Source organism: Rhinolophus hipposideros (genome assembly GCF_964194185.1).
Source record: "Rhinolophus hipposideros genome assembly, chromosome: 15".
NCBI classification, from domain to species: Eukaryota; Metazoa; Chordata; class Mammalia; order Chiroptera; family Rhinolophidae; genus Rhinolophus; species Rhinolophus hipposideros.
The window spans coordinates 61,574,054-61,588,364 of record NC_138061.1 but is presented as its reverse complement, the minus strand read 5'-3'; the positions used below and the strand labels follow the sequence as shown (position 1 = coordinate 61,588,364).

Below are 14,311 nucleotides of genomic sequence, written 5' to 3'. Positions count from 1 at the left end.
TCGCCGGGGCTCAGACACACCGCGAGCCCGGATCCGCCGCGCCTGCCCGGCCGCCGCCGCCGCCTCCACCTCCTCCGGAGCCGCCCGGGCCGCCCCCGCCGCGCCGGCCTGGGTTCGGGCTGCCAGCGCCACCGCAGCCGCCACCGGAGCCGGAGCGGGCGCCCGATCGCGCGGGGCTGGGCTGGGCTGGGGCGGGCGCCGGGCGTAGGGGCGGGCGTGCGGGGGAAGACGCACGGGCGGGCTCGGCTCTCCCGGGGAGCTGCCCGGGACTGCACCCGGACGGGCGCCTCCCGGCTCCGCGCTGCCCTCGGCCTCGCCCCGGGCCCGGGCGGATGAGCCGCGCGCCCGGGGGACATGGAAGCGCTGACGCTGTGGCTTCTCCCCTGGATATGCCAGTGCGTGTCGGTGCGGGCCGACTCCATCATCCACATCGGTGAGCGCGGCGGGCAGGCGGACTCAGGCTGGGCGGGGGCCTCAGCAACGCGGGGGGTACGCGGCGTCCAAACTTGTCGGTTGCGGGTCCGAGGGGCTCGGCGAGCGGTCCTCTCCGGAAGGGCCGCGCCGCCCTGCGGAGGAGCTGTGCACGGGCCGCGCCGAGCTCCCGCGGGCTCCTCGCCGCTCCCCCGGGCTTCAATCCGCGCGCGGGGCCCCGCGGCCTCTGCCCACACTTAGGGCCGCGGCTGCGGGGAACCCGGGGTTGTACACGCGTCCAGACCCGCGTCCCTGGCGGGCCGTCGGCGGGCTCGTGCCAACCCTTCCGCGCAGTGTAGAGCAGCGGGGAGCAGGGGGCGGACACGGCCCCAGGGTCTCACCAAGTTGGTAGGGCAGAATCAAAAGAGGCCCAACAGGCACCGTGTGTGAATGTGGGTAGGTGGGTGTTGTCAGCGTGTGTCGCTGTATGTGCACCTGGCACCGTGTTGGTGTCACTGCGAGAGGGCGTTGGGGTTTGTGGGGCCATCTGAGCCTGTGTTGGTGAGTGCACGACTGTCAGCCTGTTAGAGTGGACACAGTGTCTGCCTGTTTCTCTGCTGTGTCTGTGTATCTCTCGGTGTATGTGTAGGTGTGTATGTGTATTTGGTTGTGGCGACTGCAGCCGAAACCTGGACAGTCCCAGAGTTTCATGTGGTCCAAGTCTTGGGGGCCGGCAGACGGTCCGGGTGGTGAGAGCCTAGGGAAGAAGAAGCGTGGGCGGCGAAGGGTGGGGGGGAGGAGTGTGTGTGTGCACTGAGCGGGAAGAGATGGATGGAGGGAGAGAACCGGGAGAGAAGACGAGCTGGAGGAGAGGAGGAGGGGTCTCGCGGAGGGGGAGTGTGTGGGAGTTGGTAGCGGCATGGGAGGAATCCCAGGAAGTTGGTCTGGGTTGGGGGGCTGACAGCAGGTGATTTGGGGGAGCCCCTCTGCAGTCTCCTTTCCGGAAGTTGGGGAAGACCAGTGAGCACTGAGAAATTGGGGGTTGGGAGGTGTGAGAAGGCAGGGATGATGGGACAGCGCGGGGTATGGGGAGGAGTGGTGAGGAACTAGGCCTGGGTTAGGTGAGCTGTACTGCCACACCCCTATCGCCCCCCCCCCCCCACTCAGGGGCCAGGGTCAAACCTGCTTCCCACCGGGGTGGGTGTGGGTGGGGGCTCAGGTCTCATGGTCAGCATTGCGGCTCTGGTGTAACCTGGAACTGGGGCCTCCCTCCTCCTGCCCAGTCAACAGCTCAGGGGATCATGGGGCCCAGCCTTGGGGCCGTGGGGACCCTGGGGGCCTGGCTAGGTGGGGAGGACTCGAGTTGCCCAGGCTGCAGGGCCAGGCTCTGGTGAGTCGGAAGAACAGAGTGGGCCAAGGCAGTTCTAAGCGTGAAAAAGCCCAGCGGGAGGCTGCCCTGGAGGAACTGTTGGCGGTTCTAGAAGGCCCTTTCCAGAGCTGCTTCTTCTGGGCTCCTCAGCCCTGCTGGGTGGGAAGGCAAGGGGTCTAGGGGACAGTTGCTCCCCAGCCCCAACATCACGCAGGAAGAAGCAGGGAGGGATGGAGAGCAGAAGGCGGAGCCCAGGGCACCAGGCTGGGCAGTGTTGCCAGAGCCAGGTTGGGACTGAGATGCCTTTATTCAAGAACCCTGAGTAAAGAAGTCCTCTGGCACAAAAAGCCACCCTGGACCGGCTTGCTCAGCCCCATTCAAAGGGGAATGTGGAGGGCAGAAATAAGTCTTCCCATTTTGGGATTGGGACAGGGGAACTTTCTGGCTCCTGGGTTGGGAACACATGGGGCCATGTCAGGGCATTGGGGTGCTACCTGAAGCCACCCCAGCTTGGCTTAGTGTATCATGTGGGGCATGGCCAGGTCACGAGGTGGTGCCTTGGTTGTGAGGCACGTGTGCGACCTGGTGGCAGCATGTGCGACATGCATGTGTAACTCATGTAAACTGTAATATGTAAACTAGGGGCATATTCCTGTGCTGGTAGACCAAGGAAAGCCTTAAACTATGCTGAAACGCCAGTCCAGGACTCCCACCCGGGGCAACCAGCCGTCCTGATAGCACCATGACCAAGGCAGGGGTGGGGGTGGGGTAGGGAGGGAGAGCTCCTCTCCAGGCCGGGTCTTGACCCCTCCTCTCCTCCAGGAGCCATCTTCGAGGAGAACGCGGCCAAGGACGACAGGGTGTTCCAGCTGGCCGTATCTGACCTGAGCCTCAATGATGATATCCTGCAGAGCGAGAAGATCACCTACTCCATCAAGGTCATCGAGGCCAACAACCCGTTTCAGGCCGTGCAGGAAGGTGAGTGGCCCCTTCGCCCAGGGGTAACCGGGCCGCGGTCTGCGAGGCGGAGCAGCAGAGGAGACCGCGGCGTTACGACGACGGGCTTGGCCGCTCCGAGACCCCTGCGCGCCTGGGCAGCCGCGGTGCCACGCGCGGTGCACGCGCCCTCCGCGGCCAACCAAAGCGGCGGCGCCAGGGCGGAGAGGTTTGGAGCGAGGCGAGCGGAGCTCCTCGCGGGGCGTGTCGCGCGTCGTGCCGCTCCTTTCTGGCTGGGTTGGCGCGCGTGTGGTCCCGGTGCTGGCCGCGCAGGCGTGGGTGGCTCAGGGCCGTCTTTGTTTCTCGAGTGTTTATGGGTGGGCGTGTCTGCGTACGGGGTAGCTGTGTCTGTGCACATCCCTGGCTTCTATGGGCCGGTGTCTTCCTGCGTTGTCAACCCAGAAGTGCCCGTCTTCCCTGTCGAATGCACAACCTAGCGCCGGCCACATTTCGCGATCCGAGCCCCCTCAGTGCCTCGGCCGGCGTTTCCCTGCCGCGCTCCTCCAACGGATTTGGAAGAGCCTGCTTCTGTCTCGCTGTACCCGCGGCGGGCGGAGGCGCCGCCGTCTGGGCCGGTGGTGGGCGCTGTTTGACCAGGAAAGGAGCGGAGTGGGGCCAGGCCTGGCTGCACGGTAATCCCAGCCGGCGCCTGGGCCACCCTGGTCCACAGCCTCTGCCTCAGGTTGGGCAGCAGGTGCCTGGGAGCAGGCTGGGGGGCGTCCGTGTCAGCGGCCCCCTTTGCTTTTTCCTCTCATTCCCTCCTTTGTTCCCTCGCTCGAGGCTGGCTCTTTGAACCCAGGTTCCTCCCCGTGTCGCCCACTTCTTGGTGAGGGCTCTCTCTGCCTCTTGACATCTGCCCAGCTCAAGTCCCTTTTCCTCTCATCTGCCTTCCACCTCGTATCTTAGCTAGACTGCGTCCACGCTAAGAGTGCTAAGGATAGAGGGCACAGCTGGTGGCACAGAATGTGGGCATTCCTCTCAGGAGGAACTGGCAGGACAGTGGGTGTAGGGAGGAGGTGAGCTGGCCGAGGGCTCCAGGCCAGCTCTCCCTCCCCTAGTCCACTGGGCCCAGAATCCTCCTCCTGCCCTGAGTTTTAGTTCAGCTCTGTGTTTCTTGGGTACCTGCAAGGATGGCATGACTCAGTGAAGGCTCTGGTCTGGGTCTAGAAGGTTGGAGCTCATGCTAGGAAGAACTTTGTGCTGGAAGGAGGTCTTTGGGGAGTCTCCTATTCTTGGGTACAGCAGAGGGGGGAAGGGGCCCAGCTCTGGGGCCTGAAAGTCCAAGTATGTCTTGAGGTGGTTATATAAATCCAAAATTCTGAGTGTGTTTTTGGGGTGGCAATGCTTGGGGTGAGGCTGGTGTTGCCTTAGGGGAACTGCCGCTTATAGCCTTGGCAGATAGCCATCAGTGGTCTGATGGTCACTGAGGTCCCGGAGGAGGAATCCTTGCTCTTCTTGGTGTCTGGCCATGTCCCACCAGCAGTTCCTGCCCCGGCATTCCCCACCCTTAGACTTCTTTTGTGTGCCCTCATGAAGGTGGACTGTAGCCAGGGGAGGATGGGCGTCCTTAGGCAGAAGTTACGCTAACTAGGGTGGGGATCTGGGGTAACACAAGCTTTTCCAGTTATATGCCACAATTTTTATAGCGCCTCTGTGGCTCCACATCTCTCTGGACATTCATTCTTTGTGCTGGGGGGCTGAGCACACAGTAGGAATGCACATATTTCCTGCACCCAGGAGCTCATAGTGTGTTGACACCCTGCTTGGGTTCCATAGGTTTAGCTGATTTTGCCATTTGAGACTGAAAATCCTAGTGTTGTAGATGTGCTGATTTCCTTAAAAAGAGAGCCCCAAATCTGAACTTTAAAGTAAAATCTGATTTTTAACTATTGTCAATTAATCAATTTACCAACATAGTACAAGCCAAACAAAAAAGCTATGGGCCACTCAGCCTTTCAGCCCCGATGCAACTTTGTCCTGGAGACACAAGGCTCCACCCAGGGGCTTTTTCTGAGAGAACTTGATTTTTTGGGTCTTAGTTTCTCTATTTGTGTAACTGGAAAAATGTCTCAGGCTCCAAGGATGGCAGGCTGACACAGTCTCACAAGGGTGTGAGAGTGAGTGTGCGTGCATGTCCAGTCCAGACTAGGCAGTTGGATTCTGATGGTTGATAGTTGTTCAGGTAGAAGGGTATTGACCAGACATTTTTGAGCTGCCTGCTGCCCAGAGACTATGCTGATTAAAGGAGTAATGTGCTTTCAACTTATGAGCCGTGTGAGCAGAAATCCACAGTGTATCCTGTGACCTTGTGCAGCCTTGTCTACAAGGGATGGGAGGAGCCAGCCCCTCTGGGACCTGGGGGGTGCAGAGCAGCGCTCATGGTTTCTTGTCCCTAGCCTGGGCTCTGCTGGGTAGGTGCTCAGCTTGCTGGGTACCCTTCCTTTGCGCTCTGTGGGGTGCTGTCCATCTGTGGCTTGGCCCTGCTGGATGGATATCTTATTTCTCCCCTGGGATGTTCACTGCAACAGGACATAGGTGGTAGACACAGTTTGGGTGGGAAAGAAAAGGACTTCTTGGAGGAGGGGGTGAGGCCAAGGATAAAGGGCAAATGCGGACTGGGGTTCAGTCTCCATCATGGAGAAGCTCCCAGTGACACCCTTCCCCCCACCCCGTGGATTTGGGATTGAGATGATACTGCCCCTATTTTGGCCATGCAGGGATAAGAGCTTGGTTGCTGGGCCCAAGGAACCCTTTTCAGATCCTGCTTGCCTCACCTGCATTGTAACCCTGAGGGAGGACTGGCCTTGCTCTGAGCTTCTGTTGCCATATCTGTTAAAAGGAAACAATCGTAGTACCTGCCTCATGGGATTATTTTGAGGATTAAATGAGTGAGATGTGCATAAATTGTCTGTGGAAGGCCTGTGGTAGGTGTTCAGTAAACACTAATTCCCTCTCTGTTCCTTACCCAGCTGTGAATTCATCTCAGCTTCTCTTGAGGCTGTTGATATTTTCAGCCGCATCATTTCCTTAAGCTAGTGAATTCCTTGAGAGTGGACCCTCACTGACCTTTCCATTTTCAGCTTTTTACGTAGCTTTCTCCCCTTGATTAGGAAAGAAATGCATTGCTACAAAGAGTACAGATTAATTTAAAAATGTAAAAAGAGAAAGGGCAATCAGTGCATGCTCATTATATAAAATGTGGAAGGTACAGGAAAGCATCAAGAGATAGGAAAAAAATCATTCTGAAGTCTACTTCTGTTACTTTCTTCTAGTGTGTTTCCCGCCCCACCCCCGACCGTTGTATTTTGTAAATGCTGAGCATTCCCATTCTGTTCAGTTGTATATCCTGTTTTTTTTCCATTTAACATATCATTGGCTTTTTCTGAAATCACTGTGAACTATCTGTAAACTTTCCTTTTAGCATCTGCATATATTTTTCAATATTCAAAACAACTTATTTTTCTTATTAGTTTCAGGTGTACAAAACAATGTGTTAGATACTTATTCTCCTCACAAAGTGATATCCCCCTCCCCCAAGCCATCTGACATTGTATATAGCTGTTACAATTCCACAAAACAACTTATTTTTTAAAGAATGGAATCATTTATGCTGAGATATGCTTAAGTATTACTGAAGAAAATAAGAAACTACTTTGATTTTTGGTCCTGTGATTTATACCTACAATTTCTTCCTGCTGATTTTGTATAAGCTCCGTACAAACTACCTTTTAAGACAGTTGGTCAGTCTTTTTATGTTAATGTAAAACAATGGGTTATAATGCAATATGCATTTGATGAGGATTTAAAGTTAGCAAATAAAAACAGAAATGATGTTCACATCTTTAAAATGTTATATCCTAGATTTAGTTGACAAAGTCCATATTAACAAAAGAAATACTAATTTGTTTAATTAAAAAAATTTTATGTTATTAAAAAGTGCCTGCTCAAGGAGAAGATTACATAAACGATAATGCATAAAAGAACTGGCAGAAGACAAGTCTTCTCCATTCACAGGATTACCTTTTACTGCAAGTAAAAGACTTGAGTTATAGGTTATACTGTAGATATATCTGTCATACAGTAGAAAGATAACAATTTAGGGAAGAGGAAATAAAAAGGCAATATTCCTTTTAGTTAAAATAAGCACAAAAGTGTTTTTGGAAGACAAGGTAAAAATTACCCAAGTAGAGCTTGGTTTTCACAGAATAAAACAATGAAACCATGAAATGAAATGAAAATAAAACTCAGCGAGCTTGTTGATGGCTGTCTGATGGTTTTGGTCATTTTGAGTCGGTCACTCCTAGGTGGTCACTCTGCCGTCACACGCCAGGCTGGTATTTAGACATTCTGTTGGATGGTCTCCCTCCCTGAGCTTTGGTGCCTCCAGCATTTTCCTTGGCTTCCCTTCAGAATTCTAGGTCCCGTTGTGGCCACATCCTTGCAGCCTCTGCTGTAGTCCCGCTGTTCTCTCTGGGAGTGGCTTTCTTGGTCTCTACCCAGGAGACACTGTCAGGGCTTCCCCGAGTGTGATTTAGTGCCATAAAAGATGCCTGGAGGCCCAGGGCCGTCATTCCCATTCGCTTGGCTGTACTAGTTTTCTCTTGGTGTTGAAACAGATTCTGCTAAAATTCACTTGGTTAAAATGGAAATTTATTATCTTATAGTTCTGCAGGTCACGGGTCTCACTGGACTAAAATCAAGGTGTCAGCAGTGCTGATGCCTTCTGGAAGCTCTAGGGGAGAACCCATCTCCTTGCCTTTTCAGTTTCCAGAGGCTGCCTGCCTTCCTCAGCTCCTGGCCGCCTTCGTCCAGCAGTGGTAGGTGGGGTCCTTCTCACAGCCACAGTTCCCTCTCCACCTCTGACTCTTTACCTCCCTCCTCCTAGGACCCTTGTGATTCCATTGGGCCCACCTGCATAATTCAGGATAATGTTCCTATTTTAAAGTGAGCCGATTAACAACCTTAATGGCATCTGCAACCTTAGTTCTCCTTGCCATGTAGCCTAACATGTTCACAGTTCCAGGGGTTAGGATGCGGGTGATTTTGTGGGCCCTTATTCTGCTTCCACGTTGGCTCACCTGTCCATGCCCTGTAACCAATGCACATTGTTCCCCCTTCCCTTCTGCATGGCCGACTGCACTTTTACACATGGGTCGGCATCCTCTTGTCTTAGCCAGACCGACTAGAGTCACTTGAGACCTACAGCCATGTTTCTTTCCATGTCTACCATGCTTGCTCTGGAGATGGCACACTGTAAGCTTGTGGGCCTCTGCAGACTTACCTGTGCTCTGCAGTGACACACCGACGTCCTTCCCTGGGCCTGGAAGCTACTTGTGCCTAAAGAAGTTCCTAGAAGAATCTGCTTTTGAAGAGCTAAACTATAAGTTTGTGTCACTACTCAGGCCAGTGACGTCCTTTTCTGCCTGGACAGGTTTTTCTTCAGATTCCTTCCTTCTTCCCCCCATCCTCTACCCCATCACCCACCCAGAGCCCACGGTGGGATCTTGCAGAGGTCATCTTGTTTGCCTGTCACACCGAGCTGCTCTTCCTGCTGCCAGTGATGCTGTGGGCCTGGAGATGGCTGTGGGCTCGGCCGCAGGTGCTGACGGCTCCTCACTGGGGTTGGGCTGGGGCTGGGGGACCATCTAGATCTCTCTTGGGATTCCTCACAAGCCTGTGGCTGTGTGAAGGAATGACTGCCGTCTTCTCTCAGCTGAACTCCCAGGGTTCCGAGTTCTCCCTCATTCTAGGGTCCCCTGTGTATGCACACACATGTACACACACTTTCTCACTTTGTAGACTATACTCCTGCCCCACCTATGTCTCATATTTTGGGTTCTAGAAGCTCCTATTGCCATGGCCTTGATCCCAGATTGGGAGTTTGGACTTAACTGGCAGTGAACAGATGGACACCTCGTGCCAGGTATGTGGGTAAAGGCCATGGGTTTAGCGAGACATGTGTCCTCATGCTGCCCCTGAGTTGCCACTGTCTCCATTCCTGGTGATATGGGAACTTTAACAACCTTCTTCTCTATAGCGCGTGTTGAGGCCATTTCTCCAGGGTTCTCTTGGAGGACAGCTAAGGCTGCCCCTCGGCACTCAGAGCCACATCTTGTAAGGGCAGACACAGGGTCTTTCCAAATTCTTGTAGATACCAGGTCAAAATCCTCATCTTTGTCCCCTCCAGCAGTCTTTTTCCCTCTTTACTTGACTTTTTTACTACTCAGAAAGTGCTGTCACCTAAAAACCTGGAATATTCAGTCTGCACTGCTTATTCCCAAACTATTTCTAAGCCAGTCTGATCCTTAAACTTGGCTACCCAGGGAAGTCCCTACCCTTTGGTTTTGTTCTGTGGTCCCCTTTGTGTCAGTTAGGATAGACTAAGTTATGCTGTAGTAACAATCCCCAATTCTCAGTGGCTTAACATAACAAAAATTTATCTTTTGCCCATGCTAAATGTCCATCATTGGTCAGCTTAGAGCTTTGCTCATCGTGGTCAGTCAGCTTGAACATTGACAGTTGCTGTGTCAGAGGGAAAGAGCTCCTGGGGGACTCAGGCTGGATGTGACACACGTCCATGTCACTTCTGCTTAAAACTCATTGGCCGAAACTAGTTATGTGGTCCCAGCCATGCATAAGGGTCCAGGAAGCACAGTCCTACAGTGTCCCTGGAATGGGGGACATGACACTAATACCTACTGCCTATTCATGTCAAAACAGTCCCCCTATTGCCTCAGTGACTCATTAAAACAACAACAGTAACAACAACAACAACAATGAAACAAAAACAACCCCTAAAAACAATTAGGTATTGAATCCTGGCTGGGTTAAATTCATGGCTCCCATCAGTTCCCCTTTGCTCACTCATTTACTTGTTCCCCTGCTCCAGAAAGCTCTGGGCAGCCCTTTGGAGTGGCAGGAAGTCAGGAAGCCCGGGTCACCCCCCCCAGCCAGGCTCTCACCTGCACTTTTCTGTGCATTTACCAGTCTTGTCCTCTGCATACGAGGGCCTGGACAGGCCCCGCTCCAGAAGACTTGGGCTGGAGGCTTCCTGAGTAATGATGTGAAGATTGGCATCCAGGCCTGGCCATTGTTGGGGCCAGCACCAGTGAACCTCTGCAGCTGGACTTCGGCACGTCTCCGCTTCCTGTGGCATCTCCGCTGCCTGTAGACTCCCCCCCCCCTTTGCCCCGCCGCACTGCCCTCCTCTGCCTGCCTTCTTGCACAGCAGCAGCTCTCTCTTGTTGCAGCATTGAGCTGGACAGAGACTCATCTCTCTGCCATGGGATGGCCTGTGACAGCCCCTTTCTCTGGGGTCTGGCCTGTATGACAGGCATGAGTCTTAGGAAGGCACTGGGTCCCTGTCCAGTATCCCATCAGATGGGTTCTCGAAGACCTTCCTCCCGGCCTATAAAATAGCCGGTTTTCTGGCCAATGGTCGTGGATTAGGATGAGAAAGACTCAGGATTCTCCCCTGTGGGCCTGAAGCACAGGGAGGGTAGCTGCGAGGTGGCCCCTTCTACATGTTTCTGGGCCCAGCTGTGGGTGGGGCAGGTGCCCAGGGGGTGAAACCAGGGTTTACAGCTGGGGGCCCTCAGCCTAGGCAGCACCTCCCCTTCCAGCCAGATTCGGGAAATACGGTCCTAGCTGGCCCAGTCTACCTAGTTCCTTTCTCTCACATCAGTCCTTCACCAGGCCCAGGCGGAGGCAGCCGGAAGCTGCAGCTCCCTCTGCCTCCCTGGGTCTGTCCCTTGCCAGTACTCAGCCTGGGCCTCCCACGCCTCCTCACAACGACAGAACAGGCGTGGTGCTCAGGAGTTGGGGGCAGAAGGAGTCTTGTTGCTCTCACTCACAGATTGGCGTTCCCGTCCCTGCTTTGCTCTCTGACTCTGGTCAGGTTACCTCAGTTTCCTCAAGTGGAAGATGGGAATGACAATACAGAGGACAGCTGTGAGGGTCAGCTGAGGAAAAGCACTAAAATGCCTAGCTAAGGCCAGGCAGAGAGGTAGGGATGGTTGTCACGTTACCAGCCTGAGTGGTCCCAAAGGGCTCTTGGTCTCCTGCACTTCCTGACCTGGCCTGGGCAGGCTCCCTGAGCCCCTGCACCGTTCCGGGCAGCTGGGAGTTGAGTCTCAGCCTTCCTGGGTGTCCCAGGGGAGCTGACAGTGTGGCTCCTACGGAGGCTGCCTGGCCAGCTGTGTGGGCTGGGGCTCTGGGAACCTGTGGACTGTACTGCACAGTATTGCAGTCTCCTTGCTCACTGTTCTCAGTACACACAGTGCCCGAAATCTGGCCGCCCTGGCCCAGCACCCCCAGGAGCCTTACTTGCTCGACATGGTGGAAAGGGGTCAGGCAGGGCCGGGTTCAAATCCCAGCTCTGTGACTGATTAGCTGTGTGGCCTTGGAAGGTCACTTGCCTTCTCCTCCAAGCCTCAGTTTGAACATCTGTGAAATGGGGCTACCTCGGCGTTGTGGTGATGAATCTAGGGAGGAGATGTATGGCATCATCACCTCCCTTCTCTCTGGCAGGGAGAAGGCTGTCAGGTCAGGCAGCAGCAGTATACTGGGATGCCCAACAGGTGTGCTCAGCCTTGTGCTGGGGTTAAGGGCATGGGTCGTGGCACGTACCATGTGTCCTGGTCACCATTTGTTACGTCCTCTTGGACCCCTGCCAAGAGTACGTGACACCCTTTAGTGCTACCAACTTCCAGATCACGGCAGAGACATGGGCCCCACTGGCTGGACACCATCCCCACGTCACTCTTGGCTGTTGCTCTTGGCTCAGCCTATCTGTGTGTCAGCCCGGCATGGCCTGAGCCCGTGCAAACTTGGCTTCAGCTGGGCCTAACTGGCTGGCTCTGCCCTCCCCTTCCCATGCAGCTCCTCCTGCTGTGTATGAAGGAGGAGCCAGAGGTATGGCCTTGGTTCTGCTCCTAGGCTGGGGCTGGGGGCTTTCTTCTGTCCTTTTGTCTGAGCACCCAGAGGCAGTGGAGGGAGGGAAGTGGAGGGGCCACACTCGGCACTGGTCTGGGCTCCCCATGCTTGCCCCAGTCGTGCTCATTACAAGGGCTGAGGTGGCCCTAACTTGGCTCGGCTCTAGGGTTCTTGCTGCCTTCCCTGTCATGGCTGCTCCTCAGTCCTAGGTGGCTCCCAGGGCACCTGCCCTCACTTGTCTCTACCCAGAGCTCTAAGTAGCCAAACTGGTGGGCTGCCCCTGAGTCCTGCAGGCTGCAGCCTGGGCTTGGAGCTCCAAGGGTGCGTCTCCCCGTCACTGGCCCCAAGCTGGAGGCTCGGCTCGGGACTTCTCCTGTGTACCCGATAAAGGCTTTAGGGGGCCGAGACATGACACTAGAGCTCACAGCACTGAGCCGGGGCTGCACAGGGTGTCCTCCAGGGACACAGGCAGGGTGCCCATGCCTCCAGGGAGGGTGGTGTGGTGGAAGTGCCGAGGACTGTCTGGGAGGCTGGGTCAGGTCCTTGGCATTCCATGAATCTAGGCTGGGACCCTTGTCCCGTGTATGTGTGTGCGTGTGCGCGTGCGCGTGCGCACGTGCGTGTGTGAGTGTGTGTGCTGCAGTTAGCTGTGCTTCCTGGGCATGTTTAGCTGAAAGATTCAGCAGCGTCAGCTGCTGCTTGGACCCCCTTGAGTCCCCTCCCTCTTTGCCCTCCTCCCAGACGTCCTTCAGGTCTCAGTTCAGATGTGGCATCCCCAGGGGGCCCCCAGTGCCCAGAAGAGGCTGGCCTTGTCATGTGTGTCCCATAGCCCTGTGTTTGGTGATCACCTGGAGATTGGGCTGCGGGAAGGGAGGGGCTTGGTCTCTTTTGTGCCGTTTGTATCCTCAGCTCTAACACAGGGCAGCTCAGGGGGCATCAAAAACTATCATTCCCCCTCACTTTTGGGGGCATCCCTGGACCCAAATGTGTGGTCCTGACCCTGGGCCCCTCGGAAATAACCCTAGTGAGATGGTCATTGTGGTGGTGGCCGCTCAAGTTGGCCAAGGTCTGGAGGAGGCTGTGAACAGCAGCCTGGGCCCTTCCTCATCATTGTCATCCCCTTTGGCACCTTGGCATTGTGTCAGTGGGTGGGGGTGGGAGCCAGGGGTGGTCCTCTTGAGGTCCCAGCCATGTGGGTCAGCAGATGTCACAGGGTCCTGGTGTCCAGAGCTGGAGGAGGGCCCTGAAAGCCAAGGCCAGGTCCAGGAAGGTCTGGAGGAGATTGAACTGAACGGTTGTCCCCCTTCCAAATTCATATGTGGAAGCCCCAACACCCAGTGTGATGGCATTTGGAAGTGGGGCCTTTGGGAGGTGATTGGGCTTAGATGAGGTGTTGGGGGTGGGGTTCTCCTGATGGGATTAGTTATAAGAAGAAACCAGAGAGTTGTTCTCTCTCTCTCTATACAGCAAGGCGGTGGTCATTTACAAGCCAGGATGAGAGACCTTACCAGGAACTTGATTAGCCAGCACCTTGATCTTGGACTTCCCAGTGTCCAGACTCTGAGAAATAAATGTCTGTTGTTGAAACCACCCAATTGATGGTATTTTGTGATGGCAGCCTGAGCCAAGACAGGAGGGCACGGGCTGTGGGCAAACCCTGGCCTGGGGCCAGACTTGGCTTGGGGGGACTAGCTGAGGGAGTTGGGCCGGCCCCTCCATGACCTTGGGGCCCACACATGTCAGATGAGGTCCCTGCACCTCTGAGGACTGAAGATTCTCAACTCTAACCGAAGGTTTAGTCTGAGCCAGGCTGTCTCTGTCCACAGCCCTTTAAATGTTGAAAGATAGCCACTGTGCGCCTCAAAGACTTTTTCGGGCTGCACATCCTGGAGCCTGATTCCGCACCCGATTCCCTTTTGGATACTTCTGTTTGTCACCGCCCTTACTCACACACGGCATCACTGAGGTGCCTCAACAAGGAACTTAACTTGCTGACCTCAGCTTTCCTGCTGTAAGATGGGGACAGTGACACCTCCCTTAGCAGGTTGTCTCAAGGACCAAATGAGGTAATGACTGTACACAGCTTAGCTGGCGACTGGCCCCAGGGAGGTGCTCAGTACACAGGAACACAGGTGTCCTCACGATGTCGTCTGGCCAGTGCAGAGGGAGAGGGATGGTCGCTGCTTGTTCTGGACGCTCTGCTGCCGGCACTGCCTCCCACTGTGGCTCTGGGGGAGCCGGGGTCCTCAGGCCCCAGGGCTTTGGCCCAAGAAAGGGTCATGCGTGTGCCATCGGACTCCAGTGGGCGACTTCACACTGACTGCTCTCAGGTCCAGTTTGCTCGGAGCTTTGTGAATCTTACTCATGCCTTCCTGAGGGTAGTTCTCCCAGCCGGAACCAGCTCGCAGGAGCCGGTGCTGTCTTGGAAGTGCTCTCAGGCTGGGCCCAGCCTCATCCCACTGCCCAGCTCCCCAGTCTGCTCTGTGGCTCGACACTGGGTCACTGGCCAGCACCCACTGGACACAGGGTCGCATCGGGAGGAATCACTGACGTCCCACTAGCCGACTGCATGACTGCACCTGACCAGGTCACGTGCACCGT

General features: G+C 55.3%; 1 protein-coding gene across 1 annotated transcript in view; it reads left to right on the top strand.

Moving 5' to 3' along the window:
- Positions 1-229: 229 nt before the first annotated feature.
- GRID1 (glutamate ionotropic receptor delta type subunit 1) overlaps positions 230-14,311 on the top strand; it is a 760,849-nt gene continuing 746,767 nt past the window's right edge. Inside the window, exons 1-2 of the mRNA XM_081074063.1 lie at positions 230-433; positions 2,603-2,758. Of these exons, the coding sequence (XP_080930189.1) occupies positions 355-433; positions 2,603-2,758 (235 nt within the window). The 5' untranslated portion in view covers positions 230-354. The remainder of the gene's footprint in view (positions 434-2,602; positions 2,759-14,311) is intronic.